This window comes from Thunnus thynnus, chromosome 12 (assembly GCF_963924715.1).
Source record: "Thunnus thynnus chromosome 12, fThuThy2.1, whole genome shotgun sequence".
Lineage (NCBI taxonomy): Eukaryota > Metazoa > Chordata > Actinopteri > Scombriformes > Scombridae > Thunnus > Thunnus thynnus.
In genome coordinates, this window is record NC_089528.1 from 11,482,024 (window position 1) to 11,500,772 (window position 18,749).

At 40.4% G+C, this 18,749-nt stretch overlaps 1 protein-coding gene across 9 annotated transcripts in view; it reads right to left on the reverse strand.

Annotated features, from left to right (window-relative positions):
* Nucleotides 1-18,749, reverse strand: part of st3gal3b (ST3 beta-galactoside alpha-2,3-sialyltransferase 3b) — a 60,662-nt gene that overhangs the window by 22,354 nt on the left and 19,559 nt on the right. For 7 of the 9 annotated variants that reach the window (XM_067605464.1, XM_067605461.1, XM_067605458.1 and 4 more), the window contains exons 3-8: nt 12,639-12,701; nt 12,087-12,128; nt 10,854-10,896; nt 9,498-9,590; nt 5,783-5,877; nt 59-122 (exon numbers count right to left, since the gene is read on the reverse strand). In XM_067605464.1, the coding sequence (XP_067461565.1) occupies nt 59-122; nt 5,783-5,877; nt 9,498-9,590; nt 10,854-10,896; nt 12,087-12,128; nt 12,639-12,701 (400 nt within the window). The remainder of the gene's footprint in view (nt 1-58; nt 123-5,782; nt 5,878-9,497; nt 9,591-10,853; nt 10,897-12,086; nt 12,129-12,638; nt 12,702-18,749) is intronic. The other 2 variants (XM_067605465.1, XM_067605466.1) reach the window with 2 other exon arrangements.

Here is an 18,749-nt window from a genome sequence, read left to right on the forward strand (position 1 = left end):
ATGATGGATAGACAAAACGGGATTTCCTGTTGATGTGTGGGAGAGTAGCAATAATTACCTGTCCAGATCATCTCCAAGTCCGTAGTTTTTGGTGGCAGTTAAAATGCTGTCGATGACTCTCTCTGCAGAGGGAAAAAAGAAAGAACCATTACATTTAGTTGTAACCCACACTGCATTTTGGTTCACAACATTAAAAATGTACTTCTTACATGAGCATGCTAAATATAGATATTTGAGAAGGTTACTTTATTGCACTGAACAGTTTGTGTATAAACACATTAGTGGATTAATTGCTTTCTTGGCAGTGAAGGGGCAACTGAATTTATACAACTAGTGTCAAAGTCTGTATTTCGTAATTTGTTACCAGAAAATGTACTGTTATCACCATAAGCATTGACTCTTTATGAAGCAGTGCATCAGATTGGATGGTAGAACAAGGTCAACTCTAATATTGAAATAATGGGATATTTGCAAAGCCAAAATTGAGGAAATTATCCTTCAAAAGATCAACAAACTGCCTAAGACTTCACCACACCACTAGAGGTATAGCAATCTAGGTGGTCTTAAGAGGAGTTGGAGGAGAGAACACACCTCTCCGTTTATTCAGTTACAGATAAGGAGTGAAACCAAAGAAATAGCGGTGATGGGATTATGGAGGGAAAAAAGCTGTTGAGTTCTTGACAGGAGTGAATCTGGGAAGGAAGAGACATACAGGGTTCAAGATGATATGTGTGTATATGTAGAAACTCTCCCATAAAAGCACTCAGAGAGGAATGCTGTTTTCAAACAAGCACATTCTCCTGGTTAAGTGGGCGATGTTGAGCTTGTCTCTCTGCGTGGCTAGCACCCTTCTGATCGCAGGGTGAGAAACGGAGATGTTTAGCCATAGCGCACATTCCTGCCATGTTCTAGGGGGCATTCTGCTGGAGTCATGCTTCCAGCATTACATATTAAACATATTTGTATCTTCTCCTGACCTTTTTTAGGCCTCTCACACTAATTCAAATATCATGACATCCCAATATGCAGATTCCATTACAGCATCCACTTTCCTTGATCCACGTTACATTTGTGGTAATACGGAAGCACCATAGAAGGACTATATTGGATGATACTACTGTGATGGCAGTTAATCACCCTTTATTTATCTGTATCCCACATGGAAACACACAGTCAACACGTGTCATGTTTTTAAAAAATGAGTGGCATTTTCATTACCCTCTCTACTTCACTTAATATAATCATCATATAGCACATAGCCTGCCAAGGGGGGCCAAGAGAAACAGCAAAAGTGAGAGTAAGGGAGAGTGAGAAGAAAAGAGTTTAGACTGGGGCCTCAAAGCAGTTTGTAAGACATATTACAGCCCCATTCACCCTGGCTAACGATCCTAATGATTAACCTGCTGAGGAGAGGCGAGCAAAGCAACAGCCCATTGTTTGGATGTGGTGTCGATGTCTGGCGTCAAGCACCACCCCGAGCAGCGTAAACACAAGGCTGAGGACCACACCTGAATCCAAGCGGGTGAAAAGTGAAAGATCACAATGGGCAGGACTCTCTTCCAGAGGACGACATGGAAGCTAATTGTTATAAGTACCCGGGATAAACATTTCAGCAAAGTATGTCTCGTGGTGCAGCTAAAGATGAATGGCTGTAGGTCCAGACATTAGTTACAACACTGCGCTTGAATGACAAAAATCTTTACTGGTAACATCAAGGAAGCTTGGAAGCATCATATAACACATAAACACAGACACATTGTTGGGAAGAGTGTAGTCTAAACAATATAAAAGAATCACATGATGAGAGAATGGTATTTGTTAGGCTTGCACTTAAAATAGGCATTTGATTCAACGGCAATTGCCATGGTGAGAAAGAAAAAAAGAATAACTACAATTTCTACATTTCTAGCTGAATCATGTGTCCTCCTAAGAGTATATTAAGTTGTGCAAAGGTGTGGATGCTTCTTCTGCAAATTATTTGCATAGGAAATGTTGCAAAGAATTGCTGCAACTACAAATTGCACTTGCACTCGTTACAAAGAACATAAACCTCTCATTTCTACATGCACATTAAAAGTGTGATCATATGACTTAGGTAGAGCTCATGGAAACAGTATACTCCGGGTATGTTACAGCAATTGTATTCATAATCAAAATAAATAAAATATTGGTATAATCTGCACTCTGCTAAATTAAAACCTGATTTATGTTAATATCTGTCACCAACAACTGATAGTATGAAACACTGTGCAGGAGCTGCTCTTACAGGTATCTAAATCTTTTTAGTCCACAGAGGTGGAGGGTGAGACAAGTGAATTCCATCTCTCTGCATCCTCTAACGTGACGGCAGTATCATTCTGGGGACTTCATGCAATGTGGGTACTATCATTATCTGAAAAGTTAACATCAGGTTTTGCACAGGTACAAAAGCTTCTCTAATCTTGTTCCGCTCATCTTCCAAGTGTTACACACCACTAAAGGCAAACGATAACAAGCCTGGAGTTCCACTGAACAGACCATTTGAACCACTCCACTTCACTCTAAACCTGCCTCTTCACCGCACTGTGTCCTTCTTACCAACAAGTTTCCCTGAAATAGCACATGAAGCATTGCATTTTGTACCTAAGCAGGGGTTTCCGAAACTGACTCAATTTTCAATGAGCTGTAATATAAAATGTATCCACTTTAACAGTTTATCGATACAAATTACAGTAGTTGGTAATGATACTGTACATACCTGTCAACCTAACTGTAATGATAAATAGGAAAAAGCTGATGAATACTACCAAACACCATTAAAACATTTAATGGTCTTTTAACACAAACATTAAAGGACCAGTGTGTAGGATTTAGTGGCGTCTAGTGGTGAGGTTGCAGATTGCAACTAACTGATACCCCTCCCCCTCCCCTTCCAAGCCTGTGGCTGCGAAACCCGCGAAAAACAGGGAAGGCCCTCTCTAGAACCAGTGTTTGGTTTGTCCGTTCTGGGCTTCTGTATAAATATGGCGGTGCAACTTAGCAGCCTCCGTGGAAGAGGACCTGCTCCCTATGTAGATATAAAAGGCTCATTCTAAGGTAACTAAAACGCAAAACACCTGTTTTTCAGGTGATTATACACCAATCAAAACATACTTATGAATAATATTATATTCCATTTCTGCAAAGTCTGTTCCACTCGATGCCACTAAATTCTACAGACTGCACTCAAAGAATAATATTTAACAGTTTTTGACCATTCAATGGCCAACTGCATCACACAGATCTAACAAGAATGGTTTTTCTCTAGGACAAAGAAAAGAACAACAAAACAAAAAAGAAAAAACACCCTAATCCTGTGTGCCAGATATCTCTTGGCAGAAAAAAAAGTAAAAATAAAACTCCTGCCCTCCACAACTCCATGTTCCTAATTTGGAATCCTTTGTGGTGTTCTATTCAAGATCCACACGTATCATCGCTCCACATGAGTACCACTAAAAGGGAAACCCCACTGCCATCGCAGTCCGTGGAGAAAACAGAAACCAGGTGTAACACTCATACAGGGAGTGCTCCTTTGATAGCAACTGTGACAGTGTGTGTGTGTGTGTGTGTGTGTGTGTGTGTGTGTGTGTGTGTGTGTTCGTATGACAGCAGAGGACTTGCCAGAGCACAAAAGGTAACATTCACTGTACCTTCTGCTTCTAAGTATTGGAAAATGTGACAGGGCATGTAACTGAAGCCTGATTAATGTTATCTCTTCAGTTCCCACGGCATTGCGCACTGGTTTGATATCTGAAGGGCTGGAGTGTGTTGAGGTCAGGGAACAAGTAAAAGCGTTGTGTGTGGATACATGTAAGTGCTGTCCCCGGAGACTAAAGCTTGTTCAGACTGCAGGCAAATCAGATTTGTTTCTCAAATCAGATCTTTAAGACAGACTGTCTGCACTGTTATTTGAAAGTGATCAGATCAGATTTGTGTGTCCAGAGATCACCAACTTATCTGCATAGGTTGCTGCGGTAACGATGTAGCCGTCAGAAACTACGTATGCTGGTGACGCATCTTTCCGATACAGAAGCATGAGAAATGGAGATCAGTCATCCCCCAAAGTGCCAGCACACAATTTATTTCAGCGTCTGTCCACAGACTGTTCTCTGAGTTGTCGTCCATACCCCTCTGCTAGTAGCAGCATGGGTTCTGCTTAGCTGCTCTGAAGCACTTCCGTCCCTCTGGATTTGACATTGTCGTTGTGTGTCGTGTTGCGAGCGTTGCAAAAGACACTTTGAAATCCGATTTGAGTGGCCAGAGCATCCGAACTGAGACACATATGTAGAAATCCGATCGGAATCACATTTCAAACCACCTTCAAATGTGGTTTGGATCCAATTTGCAAAAATTGCCTTTTGTTTTTTTTCTGTCCAGACTTTCTAAAATCAATCTGGATACAATCTGGATCTGCCAAAAAACAGATCTGGGCTGGCAGTCTGAACAAAGACAAAGTCCCCTGGTCCCAAAATAGAATTCATCTGGCAAACAACTGCACATTACTGTAAAGGTTGTTATATTTAAGGATACAGCAGCATAGCTAAAATTGCAAATAAATTACTAAAAACTGTTCTTATAATCTGGTTTATGGGCATAGTTCAATAAGATTAGTATGAAGTTATGATAATATCCAGAGGCTGGGGAGGCTGAGAGCTGGTAAGAGGTAAGGACCAAGTTAAGGCCATATAGCAGGTCAGTGTAATCCTAGTATTTGAAGAGTGAACCCTACTTTACGAAATCCTCCTTTTTAAATACCCTCCAGCTCAAAGAAAGGACAGTTTTAGGAAACATGTTTTAGTGGTGTGCTCAAGGACTCAAATCAAACAATAACCAAACATAGAAAGTGTAAATTTGTCCATTTGTTGAATTAAAAAGACTAATTTTTGGCAACTTACTCTGACATTTTCAATGTCAGGCCTTCCAAGAATAAATCAATAGTGGGAGTTCTCAAATAGTCCCTGCTTAAATTGCTAGTTGATGAGAACATAACTTTGGCAAAAGCTAAAGGTGACTAAATGTACAATGTGATGGATCACTTATCTCACCTGTGTCTTAACTCAGCACAAAACACAGTAACAAACCTGAAGCAAGATGTATTCTGCCAAAAACGCACAAAGTGGCAGAACATTGGCCACATTCTCTACTCATGAATGATTAGAATGAAATGATGATGAGGAGAGCTTAAAAAGAGCAGGCAATTACTGCTCTTACTATTAATTACTGCCCAACATCTCTAATTCTTTTCAGTCATTCAATCAGAAAAACAAAATGGCAATTCAGTCTGATTATCAGGCTACAGCAGAACTAGTGTCTTCGAAGATGCAGACAGTGTGTTGAAAGGTCTCACAAGTTACAGTGATGCCACAAGTAGATACAGTATGAGAAGCAAACTGATGTCTGCTGATAAGGAGAGGTGCTTGGCAGCTCTCACTCTTCATTTGGTTTCACCTCCTTTTTTGACCCAGGTGTAATGTTGGCAAACCAGAACAAAATTGTAAATTGCATAAATCCTCAAAGCTGAGCTTAATAGCAATTAAATCAGATAGTTTATTTTGAGATGCCAAGCACTGCTGGCAATAAACACCCTACTAAGCAGCCACTGTTAAGCTCCCACATGGCATCTAAACCCGTAGAAACAGTAGCACTGAGAACACAGGCTCAGAGTTGGCTTTCACACAAGCATGTCTTACACACCAAATCAAAATGTCTAGTGTTAGTGTTTTCTTTGGAGAGTAAGGTAAATCAAGTAAGCAATATTTCTTACCTTGTGTTTTGAAACCAAATGGAGGTAAGTAATTGCTGACTTTTGCAAGACGCTTGAAGTTCCGATCAAGAAACATGGGTGCTGGTTTCACAAACCTGCAATAAGACACAGGAAAGGAAGGAAAAGGAGGAAAGACAAAAAAAAAAGTTTTATTAGCTGAGACAAAGAACCCACTCTGGTGACAAATATCCTATAAGAATGATCTATTCTAATGTGCATCTCCCCAACACACTTTTTTATCCTGTCCAGTAGTGTTAATGTCTTGGGCAAAGTTTAAGGCACACAGTGATAACCAAATTAGCTTGTTCCACTGTCATTAATCTAATGGCATCCCTACTGCTTAAGCTTCCCAAAACAAGCAAAGCCTGCACAAACATTAGCAAGGTAGCTAAAAACTAAAAGGGGTGATACTGAGAGGCAGGGATAGACACAGAAGGCGGCTGCAGTGCATAAACCATCAACATAACCTCTCCACCCAAGCCTAAATCACAGCTGACACACGGTTTTGATAAATCTGCAGAGACAACATACTCATGCCAGAATGCTTTTCCTCAAATGATCTGGGACAAGACTGTTTATACAAACTGAATTAGAGTGGAGGAAGTTACCCCACTTCAGGGGAAGACACACTAAAAAACAATAAGTAACCAGAAAATTCACAAAGGCAAAAATGCCACAGTTTAAACTGCTCCAGCGAGAAGACGGTCATCCTGCCACACTGAAACAGTAACCGAGTTTGATATTCAAAAACACGCCTGTGACCAATGTTTAAATGCTCTGTGAACTATAACTTCCAGCATCGCCTCTTCCTTATCCTGTGTGTCTGTTTTAGTATGTGTGTGTGTCCCACTTCGATTAATTGCAGCTCTAAAATCAAAAGCATCCATTTCCTCTTAGTCACGCCTGCGACCCCAGTGCTGGGCTACGTGCCACTTGTGCGAGTGTGGCTTCAGGATGGATGTGTGTTTTTATGACCTGCTGTCAAGCTGGGGGGGGACACGGAAGGAGAGAGACAAGTCAATCTGGTTGTCTCTCTTCTGATGTTAATATGCATGGAGCTCCTCAGCAGCACTTCTACAAATACAGTTACATGTCAGACGTAAATGATCATTCAGGAAACACACATACACACACACACACTGAGAAGACAACGCCAGGTGCCTTGTAAAGATCTGTTGAGCTGGTGTGTATTATTATGTTTATGAAAGAGACTGTTGCACTGTCTCATTAGCTGGAACCAGACCATCAGTGACTTAACTATTGCATCTTGCTGAGAGGCTGATGATTGGCCGCCCCGCACACACAAATGGTTGCTCTTCTTCACCAAGTATTAATTATGTCTCCCTGAGATGACATCAACTAGCAAAGTCATTTTAAACTGTGGAATCAAGAGAGGACACATAAGCATGAACATACTCCCTCGTTTCTCGGCAGGAACTTGGATAGCTTGTTACCATAACAATGCCATGGGTTCACAAGAAATATGAGGGGCTCTACAGCACAATGACCAAACATGGCTGACATTATCGGGAGGCCTTCCGGTTCCCTTGTCTCTTTTTCAAGCACTCTAATTGGTCTTTGATACCCTCATTATCCTCCGTCTTTAAAGTATGCGAGCAGAGAGAGACAGACTCAGAGAGGAGAAGCAGTTATGTATGGCTCTCTCTCCTCCTCACATCACCTGACAGGAGCATATACACTCAGAGACTTCTGACCTGCCAAAACAAATGGAGATTCATTGAACCCAAGACTTCTGAGGCCATAAGGGGCTATAAATAACACAGGACCATTGCAAGCCGCTGAGCCCTGACCAACAGTCAGTCACTGACATCCTGACAAAGCAGAGAGACAGGGGGCTGCTTGTTGTTAAATACAAAGTGAGGGTTCCCAAAACAGCCAACAGGCTGGGACGCATTGTACTCATTTCCTTTGCTAGGTCCATCTCTCACTGGCAATATTTTCATAACCGTACCGCTTCAAGTTCACTGCCAACACTTGATTTAGGGCTCCAATACAAACAGTTTTAGGTAAAACGGAGGGGAGGGGAGGTGTGGAAAATAAATTGGATTCTGCAGGGCAGGGGCTTCAGAGAAGACAAACATGGAGGAAGCAGGAGATGATTAGAGGGAGAGCCAAAGGACCTCACTGCTAGAGGTTAAGTAGGTTTTCTCTAACAGCTGAGCAGCACGCCACGCCTATTTACACAAAATGCTAACAAGAACATTTAAATTGATTTGGTTTTTTTTCGTGGTAAACTAAATTTTTTGATATTTTTTTTAAGAACAAACAAGTTAACAAACAAGATGTGAATTGGTTGACTCTCTTTCGCGGAGGATACAATAAATCACACACTTGGGCACACAAACACAAATACATACAAACACATACACACAGTCAAACTTACAAAAAGTGCAGCATTAATTGTGCTCATTGACCTGTGTGTGACTGGGTTGAAGGTGGTAGTAATCAGCGGGCTCCCAGTGGGGGTTCTGTGTTGTACGGAACTTTGATCCGACACGTGCGGCTGATTAGAGGAAGTCATTACGAGGGAGGACATTTTTAACACGTAGTCTCTCAGATAGGTAGAGGGCAGCTCCACAAAACTGCCTCTTCTGTCTGGTTAAGCAGCGCAGCAATTTACAGCCAACAGTGCAGCTGATGGTGATGTTTAAAGTAGTTTGTGTACAAAAACCCACACCGACAACTCATTCAATATAGTTTATACTGTACATCTTATGTCATAAGCCTTGGATAACCCCATTTAAAGCACTTAAGAGAGCATTTTATTAATATGAGAAAGTACTTTAAAATGTAAAAATATATTAAAGAAAGTAAAGCAAGTTTTATAATATATTAGAATTTATTGCTAAACAGATATTGTGATTTTTTCTTTTAATCTAATGCTTAGAACATCTTCAGGCAATAGATAAATTAGGTTCAATACTCAATGCTTGGAAATAAGTTGGCGAATTTGCCCCATAACTAGGTCAAGTACTGCATTGAAGTGCCACTCGCTATTGTTCAGCAATGTGGAAAATTACCCCTCTATTAGCTTAGCTCCAAGAATGCTAATAGGACAATGTCCTATAGATTGAGCTGAGTTGGGCGGCAAATAGAGGCCCATAATCAAAAGAGTCAGTGACATCGGGCAGGACCGTGGAGGATTCAGTGGACTGTGTGGGCTGGGTACCAGGATGCTCGTGGTGAGTCATGGTATGATGGACAGGAAGTTGGTTTGTGTCGCTCATAGAGAAAGCCTCTAAGGCTCTAGGACTTGATAGGAGAGAGATGGGAGACCTTGTGCTCAGATAACAATGGTTCTGTTGTGTAACAGCGGGATCACAAGGACACAGTCAAGTTTTTGTGATGGGGGAGATGCTGGTAGAAACATGATTGAAAGTGGGGAAGATTGCATAGGAATGTGGGGGCTTCTCTGTTTCTGAGTCAAAACCCTTAAGGCGAGGTTGGCTTGAGAAGTGACATCATGCATCTTGGTATGCTTGAATACTTCGTTTTTGGCTTTTCTCATGCTGACATGCAATTAAAATGATTTGTTTGCAAAACTCCTGAAATTGTATGTGGAGACTTTACACTTGTTTGAAGGAGTCTGCTTTGTTCGTTTAGATAAAAGACACTTGAGGACATTCAGTTAATTTAAATGTTGTCTCGTGACATTATGTGTACAAAAAAAGAAAGGGGGGGCGATTTTTCTCACTTAGGATAGATGGCAGTCATCTTGGCTGCTGCGTATCCCAGCTTGCACACTCCTTCGCTGAGGTTGCCATACTTGTATGCCAACTCCGGTGGCCTGCACATTAAAAAACAGAGGGAGAGATTAATCCAACACATCGTGATAAGTGATTATTAATTATACTGACACATTTTCAACCCTCAAAAACCGAGCTTGTCAAACAATCTTGCTTGAGAGATAGGGAAACGGCTTGCTTAGGAAGTTGGAGAACTCAGCAACAGCTCAGTGTATCACCTGTGTGTGGCGAGACAAAGCAGAGGGGCCTTGTAAAAATAATCATACTGACAGGGCTAAAACTAGAACTGCCCGATTACCAGCACGATCATTAATAACTTGATGTATGCCATGAATCTAGTTCAAATAAACAGGGAGAAGGGAGAGAGGCCCAGGTCTGCCAGAGCTGGCAGAGGAAGCAGCTTAACTGGGGCCTGCTTGTACAACATCTGAAGCTCTCCTATGCTAATATAATACATTTCAGTTAGCTGGTAAGTGACTTGGTGAAGTTGAAACCTAGGGGACACCTTCAGAAGGAATGAATTACCAGAGTCACAAAACTAATTTCAGTTTTGAGGTGAATTGCATTCATGTATGCATGTTCTTTAAAGGTGTAGTTAAGGAACACTGTACATATAATGTAAAGAGATGTATCACCCATGTGAAAACCACCTTAAAGTGTGTGCTGACATGGTGCTTGCAGTGTGGGCAGACATGTCCTGTGAGAGCCAGGGTGGTGATGGCAGTATATGATTATTGCCTGTATGGTAATGTGGGGGGGAGGCCTTATCATGGCAGTTTAGAGCAAGAGTGTCAAACCAATTCAGGGAAATATATACATTTCAACAGACACACTGACACCACGACAGCTGCATAATGACTCAATGTAGCACATTCCCACCCTGACAAACCACAGCTGCTCTGGAATAAACGAGAAAACACTAACTACAACTCAAATCACACACATTTCAAAATGTATTGCTCAGGCCAGCAATCAAATAGGTGCATTTGTCACCAGGTTTTGGTTAGGACTCCAATGAGATGTTAGGTGTTTATTTAAAAAAAAAAATCAAGTGAGATTAATTTGCTGAAGGTTTACATTTTCATGTTTCATTTTTCCCCATTGATCAATCAGAATCTGTGTGAATAAGTATTTAGTGAAAATAGCTGTAAAACATATCTAAACTAATGGAGTCGACGTCTGACTGGGAATTCAGCTGTTCTAAATATAACAGCTTGGAAAAATCCCACACAGTGTGTGATGGAGAATTGCTTAACGTGCTACATGAAATGACAGGAGTGTTTATTAGAAAAAGATGCACTCACAATTTTGTGTCCAGCTGAAGCAAAAAGCCCTGCTTATCATACACTGGAAAAGAAAGACAAAAACAGAGATGGATATGATCCATTACTAACACAGGTCTACATGGAACATTGTTAGAGAGTATGGCATCATTATATGGTTGGATCATTAGCACTGGTTCAATCTAAGATGTACCATATTGCGCAACTATCAGCTCATTAGCTGTAGTTGTAAACAACCTGTGCTTTTTTTCCATACAGAAAATAAAATAGCAAATGTAAATGTAAAAGCATTAGAATTAAAGATTTGTGAAAAACAAGCAAAGTTAGGAAGAAGCCAGCCAAAACAATCTGTTGAGTTTAAAATAAAGTTAGAAAAGAAGTTAGAGATCACCTATGGACAACCGAAGGGGCAGCCAATAGGTGCCTGGTGAAGCATTGAGTTAAGGCCATTTAGAAGACAGAAGCACAGAAAACCAGGAGGTAAATATTTATGGTGAGATGAGAACTTTGTCTTGAATTAAATCATTTGAGTATTTAATGCAGGATCTTCTATATTCTATAATGATACTTACATACTTCCATAAAAACACTTAACATTGATTGATGTCTGTCTGTTAAATGCCATGATTACATTGAAATGTCAGAGCGCTACATTTAACATGAGCATTAGCGGAAAGTAGGAAGAGTGCGGTATTGCTCCTGTGGTTGCGGATCTTGTCTTCACAGTGAAGCTGGGGGAGAAAGATAAAGAAAGAAAAAAAAAAACAATGGCAATGTGTGACGGCTGGTTAGGGGAGGATCCAAGCACTGCCCTGGTGGATGAGTACTTTTGCCATAGCAGCCAAGATGAGTGAGTGTGAGTGTGTGTGCATTATGTTTCTGTTGAGAAGCATAAGGCAGCCAGAGGCAACAGCTTTGGAGAAAATTAAAGCAGCGGGGTCCTACTAGTTAGACAAATATTACAATATATGCACCAAAACTCCCTCACACTGCTTCACTTGCCAACCATTTGTTACTGGGCCAAGACAACAGAGGGCAGTGTTGTATCACACTGCAGCTTCATGTGGAAGTGGACTACTGAGCAGATGCTTGATTTCACAATTTGTACCAAATTCAGATTTTTCATTACAATAACAACCACAAATGTGGCTGCTGATGTATTGCAGGGTTTTAACAGGTTCTGTAATTTGTTTTAAATGGTTCAGGAACAAAATGGATGGGCAGGGGTTCAGCTGGTTTGGGCTGCAGATGTACCTGAGCCTACTATTCGTCCCGCGGTGATGTCTGTTTCCGACTCTGTAACACAAAAGGGTCAGTTAGCACCGTTTGAGGTCAGTCTGTTATGGCAGCATTGGACTTGAAGATAAAGCCAACTGCAAATGTCAGGCGTAACAGAGTACAAGGAGGAGGAGAAGGCGTGATTAGTAGCTTTAATCCCAGTAGGCTGAATTATAATTCTGATTCTCAGTCTTAATTCAAAGTTGAAAGCCCAATGAAGTGGAAAATTAACTGCAGAAAGCCCCCATTGTGCTTTTGTGATTATTATGATAGTGGTATATTGAGAGTTACCCTTACAGATTGAATGAGTGAATGAGCACAAACAGCTTGGGTAATTAAAAAAAAAAAAAAAAAAGAAAAAAAAAAGATGAATGGTAGATTAAAATGATAAAATGCAAAGCTTTCATTGTTCAGTTAGCAGAGATTTATATTCCATTGGGAGAAAAAAAACCTCTACAGCCCAGTTTTAAAATCACCCGCTTCACAACAGTCACCCAGTATAAATGGGCAGAGTCTCAGTGCCTCTACCTGTTATCCTTTTCACTTCAGCACCTTTAGTCAGGACTACAGGTGTCGCTTCTGCATCACTCTCTGAAAACAAAAGGGGGTTAAGACACTGAAAAAACATCATCACTGTAGAGCTGTGGAAGCAACTATTAACCATACAACTATTCATCAAAACCTAAGTACTCAGAATATTATAAAAAAATATATATGTTTTCAGTATCAGCTTCAGCAAAACACACACCGCGGCTACGCACAAAAACAGATGCACACAAACGAAAGGCAGACACAGAGACAGAAAGAAACCAAACACATCAAAGGTTTACTGCTAATCCTCCAATGTTTGTCTACCATCACAGCAGTGCCACTCAGAGTACTGTAACAAGTCTTATTACAGACTTACAGGACAATGTGGAATATTAACACCCTTTCTGTAAAAAGATGAGTTAACAAAACAGATAGTCCAACAGTAAATGACTGTGACTTACTCTCAGCACCCTTAAAAATGCTGAGATTTTGACAAGTGCTGCACATTTCTTCTCTACTTATCTTTTCAAGTTGTTAACATTTTTTTTTTTTTTTTTAAACCAAAAAGATAAAAGCTGGGGATTCTAATTAACAAGGTTGGCTTCAAACAAAAAAACATCTAAGGAAAAAAGTTAAAAAATGTCTCCTCCTATGAAAACAATCAGAGGACAACTGACGTGTCATTTCATCCAAATGCCAATGATTAAGTATGACACTACTACAGAGCCCTCTTCAAATCAGAACAAGGACAAAAAGTGCTCCTTGTGACAAAAAGACAGCATAACATTTCGCCAGAGGCTGAATGTACAACATGCATGCCATTTGAGGGTTTCGTGCAGATCAAATTCCCCAATTAGTAAACCTCAAACTCTGTTCCAGCTGAAACTGTATAGGCGTATCACTGATGACTACAACAGCTCTATAGGACACGAGAAGACAATCCCTAAAGTTGTAAACGAAGCTGGGTGTCAGATATATTCAGAGCACGCTCCTGGAACAGCGGCTGGTCTTACTGCTAACGAAGCACTGAGAGTGACAGGGGGAAAGGGAGTCACGTTTTGAAATATCACAGATTATAGATTTATGAGCAAAGCATAAATACATTCTTAAGATCTATTTTAGAAATACATAGAGAGATTCACTATTGAAGAAACAGCTGGATTATCTCATATCATCACAACTGGCGTCACATTTTCATGAGGGGTGAAATTAATAGAGTTGAATGTTATGGCTTGTTGGCTACTGCAAATAGAAAAAAATCTCAGCAGCTTGGCTGGTGGCACACATTCATTTCTCACCCTGCAGGTGTTAATGCCAAGTGTGATTTAACACCCTGAGGTGATGTTCCTGTTACTAGCAGTAAAGTAAACCAATTATAAGCAACTGCGCTGTTGAGAAGCACTGAAATAGAGACTTGAAAGTTGGGAGCGACCACATTACATGACAGAACTTCAGTGACAGTTGAACCTTGAAAATAATGGGCCTCACACAAGCCTCGGCCAATATTTGAAATGTGTTACATGTGGGCAGACCCTAATCAGACTTGAAAAAGTGATATTGTGGAAACTTGTGTAAAAGAGGCTCAACGCAATGATCATGCTCACACTGAGGTGGATCAATCTGAAAACATTTACTTGTGAAAACAACTTTTTTTTCCCCTATTTTTGAAAAAGGTCTTCTGTTCAAAATGCACTGAAACACAAAAACAAAAGAATAGCTTTATCTTTACTTCTTCCTCTTCATTGGTTTGCAAACAACAAAATTCTACATTGCAAACTTTTTTCACAGATTACTTATAGTGTGTTTCAATAAAGCTCAACACACAATGGAATTGTTCTGATATGTTTCTGCTGTCAGACACCTCAACCTCATAAATGCTTCCTCGTAACAAGGCTGACAGTCGATCAAATCCCTGTTTTATACTTGTAAAGTTATCTCACAACTTGAGTACAGATCAATGACAACAGCTCTTCTGTTTTGTTGACGTTCGCAATAAGCAGTTGCAGAGAAAGTTTGCTTCGTTAACAAATTAAGTATCTGCTCATGTCTGTGCAGGCACACATCATCGCTTGTTCAGCTGCATAATCAGTGCACACAAAACAGCCTGTTCTTTAGGTTAACAGTGATTCAGCAGCCTCTGTGAATTTATGTAGCTGTACAGGCTTTAATGTGATTTCACAGTTGAATGATACAGAGAAAACCGCCAGAGATACAAGTGGCAGCTAACAGGCCTCTATGTGTCAGCAACAGCACTTCTTGACTATGTTGACTGAGAACATTACAATGAGTAGAATTTGGAGACTAAAGCCTCTTTCACACTTAGTTCCTGGTAAATTAGTGGGAAAGCCTTTCAGGCACCGCTAGTGACTTTCACTATTCACACATTCAGGAACATTTCTGTCTTGCGCATTTTCACACATGACATGGCAAAACTTGTGTGTGTAGCGAGTGTGGTTGAGAGAGAGAGACAGCAGGTGTGGAACAGCGACTGCCAGACCGGAGCAGAGAGTATGAAGTTAGCGGTATAATGTTAGCTGTGAACGTCAGTGCAGTGTGTGTACAGTTTAGGCTATGTGTCAGTGAATAAATGCTCCTGTAGCTACATTTAGAGATGTTTCTGGTGGAGCGGCATGTTCATCAGCAGGAGTGACGAGAGCATTTTAAATCCTTAATCACAAACCAGTTTGCCGTCTCTTTCCCATGGATCTGACACCCCGCGTCTCCGTTCTCCATATGTCTGCTCACCAAAACTTTACTCTACGCTCCATAAGAGTAGTTAATGTTATGGATATGATTTGTACTGCGATATTAAAGATAAAATAATGTTAAATGGAACATGATGCTGTGATACTGTCGCACCAAGCACAGACACACAGACTTTTAAAAGAGAGCTGTTGCTTGAGGAGAGGAGACATTGCTATTTTTTGTGTTGTGTTTAAATATTTTAAATAAAATATTCACACTCTTTTGTTAATGTTTATTCACATAATTTTTAATGGTATTGCTTTCATAAAGTCATATCGATTATTCAAATCTCCATGAGATTAAAGATTTTGAATAATCAGCTCGAGCATGGTTCACTGTGTGACAGAGCTTTGAATAATCAATATGGCTTTATGAAAGCAATACTATTAAAGTTATGTGAATTAAGATTTACAAAAGAGTGTGAACATTTCATTTAAAATATTTAAGCATTCAAAAAATAGCAATGTCTCCTTTATTCAGTGGGGTCTTGTGATTGGTTCGCTCGCCTGACGTGAAATCGTCTTTTGTCAGACGGACGTAACCCTTAACGTGCTTGTTCCTGCAATGTTACTGCTTTCAGTCACAACACAGCCTTACTGGCATTTTCCCTGAAATGTTACTAGGTCTTAAGGTGGGAAATTGGCAGCACAGATTTAGCTGAATATCGATCCCTGCTCCCATTCACACATGACCTCATCCGTGCAGGAAATGTTCCTGAACATTTCAGGGATAGACTGCATGTGTAAAAGGGGCTTAACTAAATTAGGCGGGAAGAAGAGAACTCTATTGTTAAAAGAACAGGTGAATTGGACCGGAGCTGCTCAAACTATAGCCATACAAGAGTCACACACTCCAGCTGCCACAGGAATGACAATGGTAACATGAACCTGGTCTGAAATTCACTCTCTAAATGTAGTGAGGCAGAGTTTAAAAGGTAACCAAATAATAAGTGGCCATAGGAAATTCTGGCATCAGTAAACACCAGCAAAAAGGGGATGTGGCCCAAACCTTCTGGATGTGGTGACCATCTGGTGGATCTGTGTACAGCAGCTGGTTGAGCCTGGCTCCTGTCACAGCCCACAGATACAAGCACCACACACACACACACACACACTTTATACAGGAAGCCAGCTTGTAAATGCATAGGCTTGTTGAAAATACTACTAACACAGAATTGAAGGCTTTGATTCTGTATTGAGTACTGATGGAGTTGGCATCACCACCCTGAGTCATCATATTGCCTAACAGAAACATACTCCCTCTAGCTGACATCAGTGTTGTGAAATGTGTGGAATTGTTAGGGGTGGGAACATTCCTCTTTAAGCCTAAAACTAATCTAAAGTGGTTAGATGTACAAATTTAAAAATCCAAATCCAGTTCCATTACAAAACTTTACAGCCAATATTAAGATATCAAGGACACCACAAGCTGTACGCTTTAGACAGCATGTTGTCCCTCTAGCGAGGCTCTCAATCTGGTTCAAAACACTGGCGTGTGTTTTCTGTGCTACACGCTGCTCCCTGAGCTTGTCTGAAACCATGGGCTTGTTGAAAATACTAATAACACAAAATCGAACGTTTTGATTGTGCATTAGTAAGGCTCGTCATTTAATTTTTTCCCCATTTTCCCTTGTAAGTACCCAGATGTTTTTAAAAGTTTAGACAGATTTTCACCTGGATTTTATATCCCAACGCATCCAAAAGATGTGTTTTCTGCTGCAAGAGGATGAAACTGAGCCCTATTAATAAACATCTACTACATCCAACGAGCAACGAGTACCATGGTACCAAAGGTCTTCATTTATGTATACAATGAGGAAGGGATAAGCCTCTGTATGTTCCATTTGTCCCTGGAGCAGTGACTTAGTCTCTAACACTCAAAGTCAAGAATGAGGAGGAAAGATTATCCAGATTTGATCCTCTCAGTGAAACAGTATAGCTTAGCTGACCAGCGTGGAGGACAGGAGAGACCATCAACATGCTCATCTTTCCCCTTTGAGCCTCTTTAGGCCAAACATCTGGCACCACAGTGCCGCAGAAAGCCAATATCTCTCACTGCAATCAAAGCTCCTCTCCTATTTGTGCTGTTTGAAAAAAAAAAACAGCTCCATTCTTTACATCATGCAGTTATGAAAATAAACCGACTGACAGTACAAGGTTGAAAGCATTTGACTTTGCCGCTTAAAAATTTAGCATGCAAGCATTGAATCTAGATTAAATAGAAGGGTGTCGCAACAGAAAACTGGAACTTAGTTACACAGAGACCCTTGGTCACAGCTTGAGAAATTGTTGAGTTATGAACCACAGACAAGGTCAACTGTTCCTTGGGAGTGCTGTCAGTGATGCAACAACATCACACAAAAAGAGGATGTTTTCAGTGATTGGAAGAGAAATGTTAAATCCAGTGCATTAGTATGTGGAGAAGTTTAGAAGTTTATCTATATTATTAAGTATATAATCTACAGTATACAGTGACAGTTTGGATACACTTTCTCATTCGAGTGAATGGGAAGTTGTGTCCAAACTTTTGACTGGTACTGTATATACACTAACCTCTACAAGGTAGAGGGGCAGAGAAAGGTCAAGTTCAACTATAAAGACAGTTGTAAATGCTATGGTTGACACAGCTTTATGCACATGTGAGCCTGCTAGTTGTTACTGGGACCAGAAACAGGCCATGATGGGTTACAATAACGGTGGGCACAGCAAGAGACAAAGTTGTAGTGTATGAGGAACCTGAAGTAAACTGCGCAGGTGTTTTACTGAGACTAGTATTAGCTAGCATTATCTACTTCATCATAAAATAAACATTAGTACACAAAGACTTAATCTGTACTGGCTCTGCAGCCCATTTCAGACAGTCACACTGCAGAATTCTTCACTCTGATTAAGGATTGTCGATCGGCTTTCACAAAGGTCTCCGTTACAGATAGAAAATCAAAGCTTACACCTTGTACATAAGACAGGGGAGATCTGACGCCATTTTTACTTGTGTCGTCACCACGGCGGGAGAACAGTGATGGGTTAGGAAGAAAGTAAACTACACCAAAGAAGAAGAGTATTCTCAGTTGTCTCACAGGCATCCTCAGTAATAACAATTATTTATCAGTCTGACGTTATCTTCATAGCTTGATTGCTTCAGAAGCCTCATGACTGCCTGAGCGCAAATACTTTCAGTTACATAATACAGTTTCATAATTTACTATTTCACATGAGACATTTAGGCCTTATATCACACTTAAAATGTGGAGGAATATAAGAAAATATTACTGGCTATTTTCCTGAGCGACTTTAAAAAGGATAAAAGTTGGGGGTTTATCCCATACATGACTTTGGACATGTAAAATTTTCTGACTATTGAGTG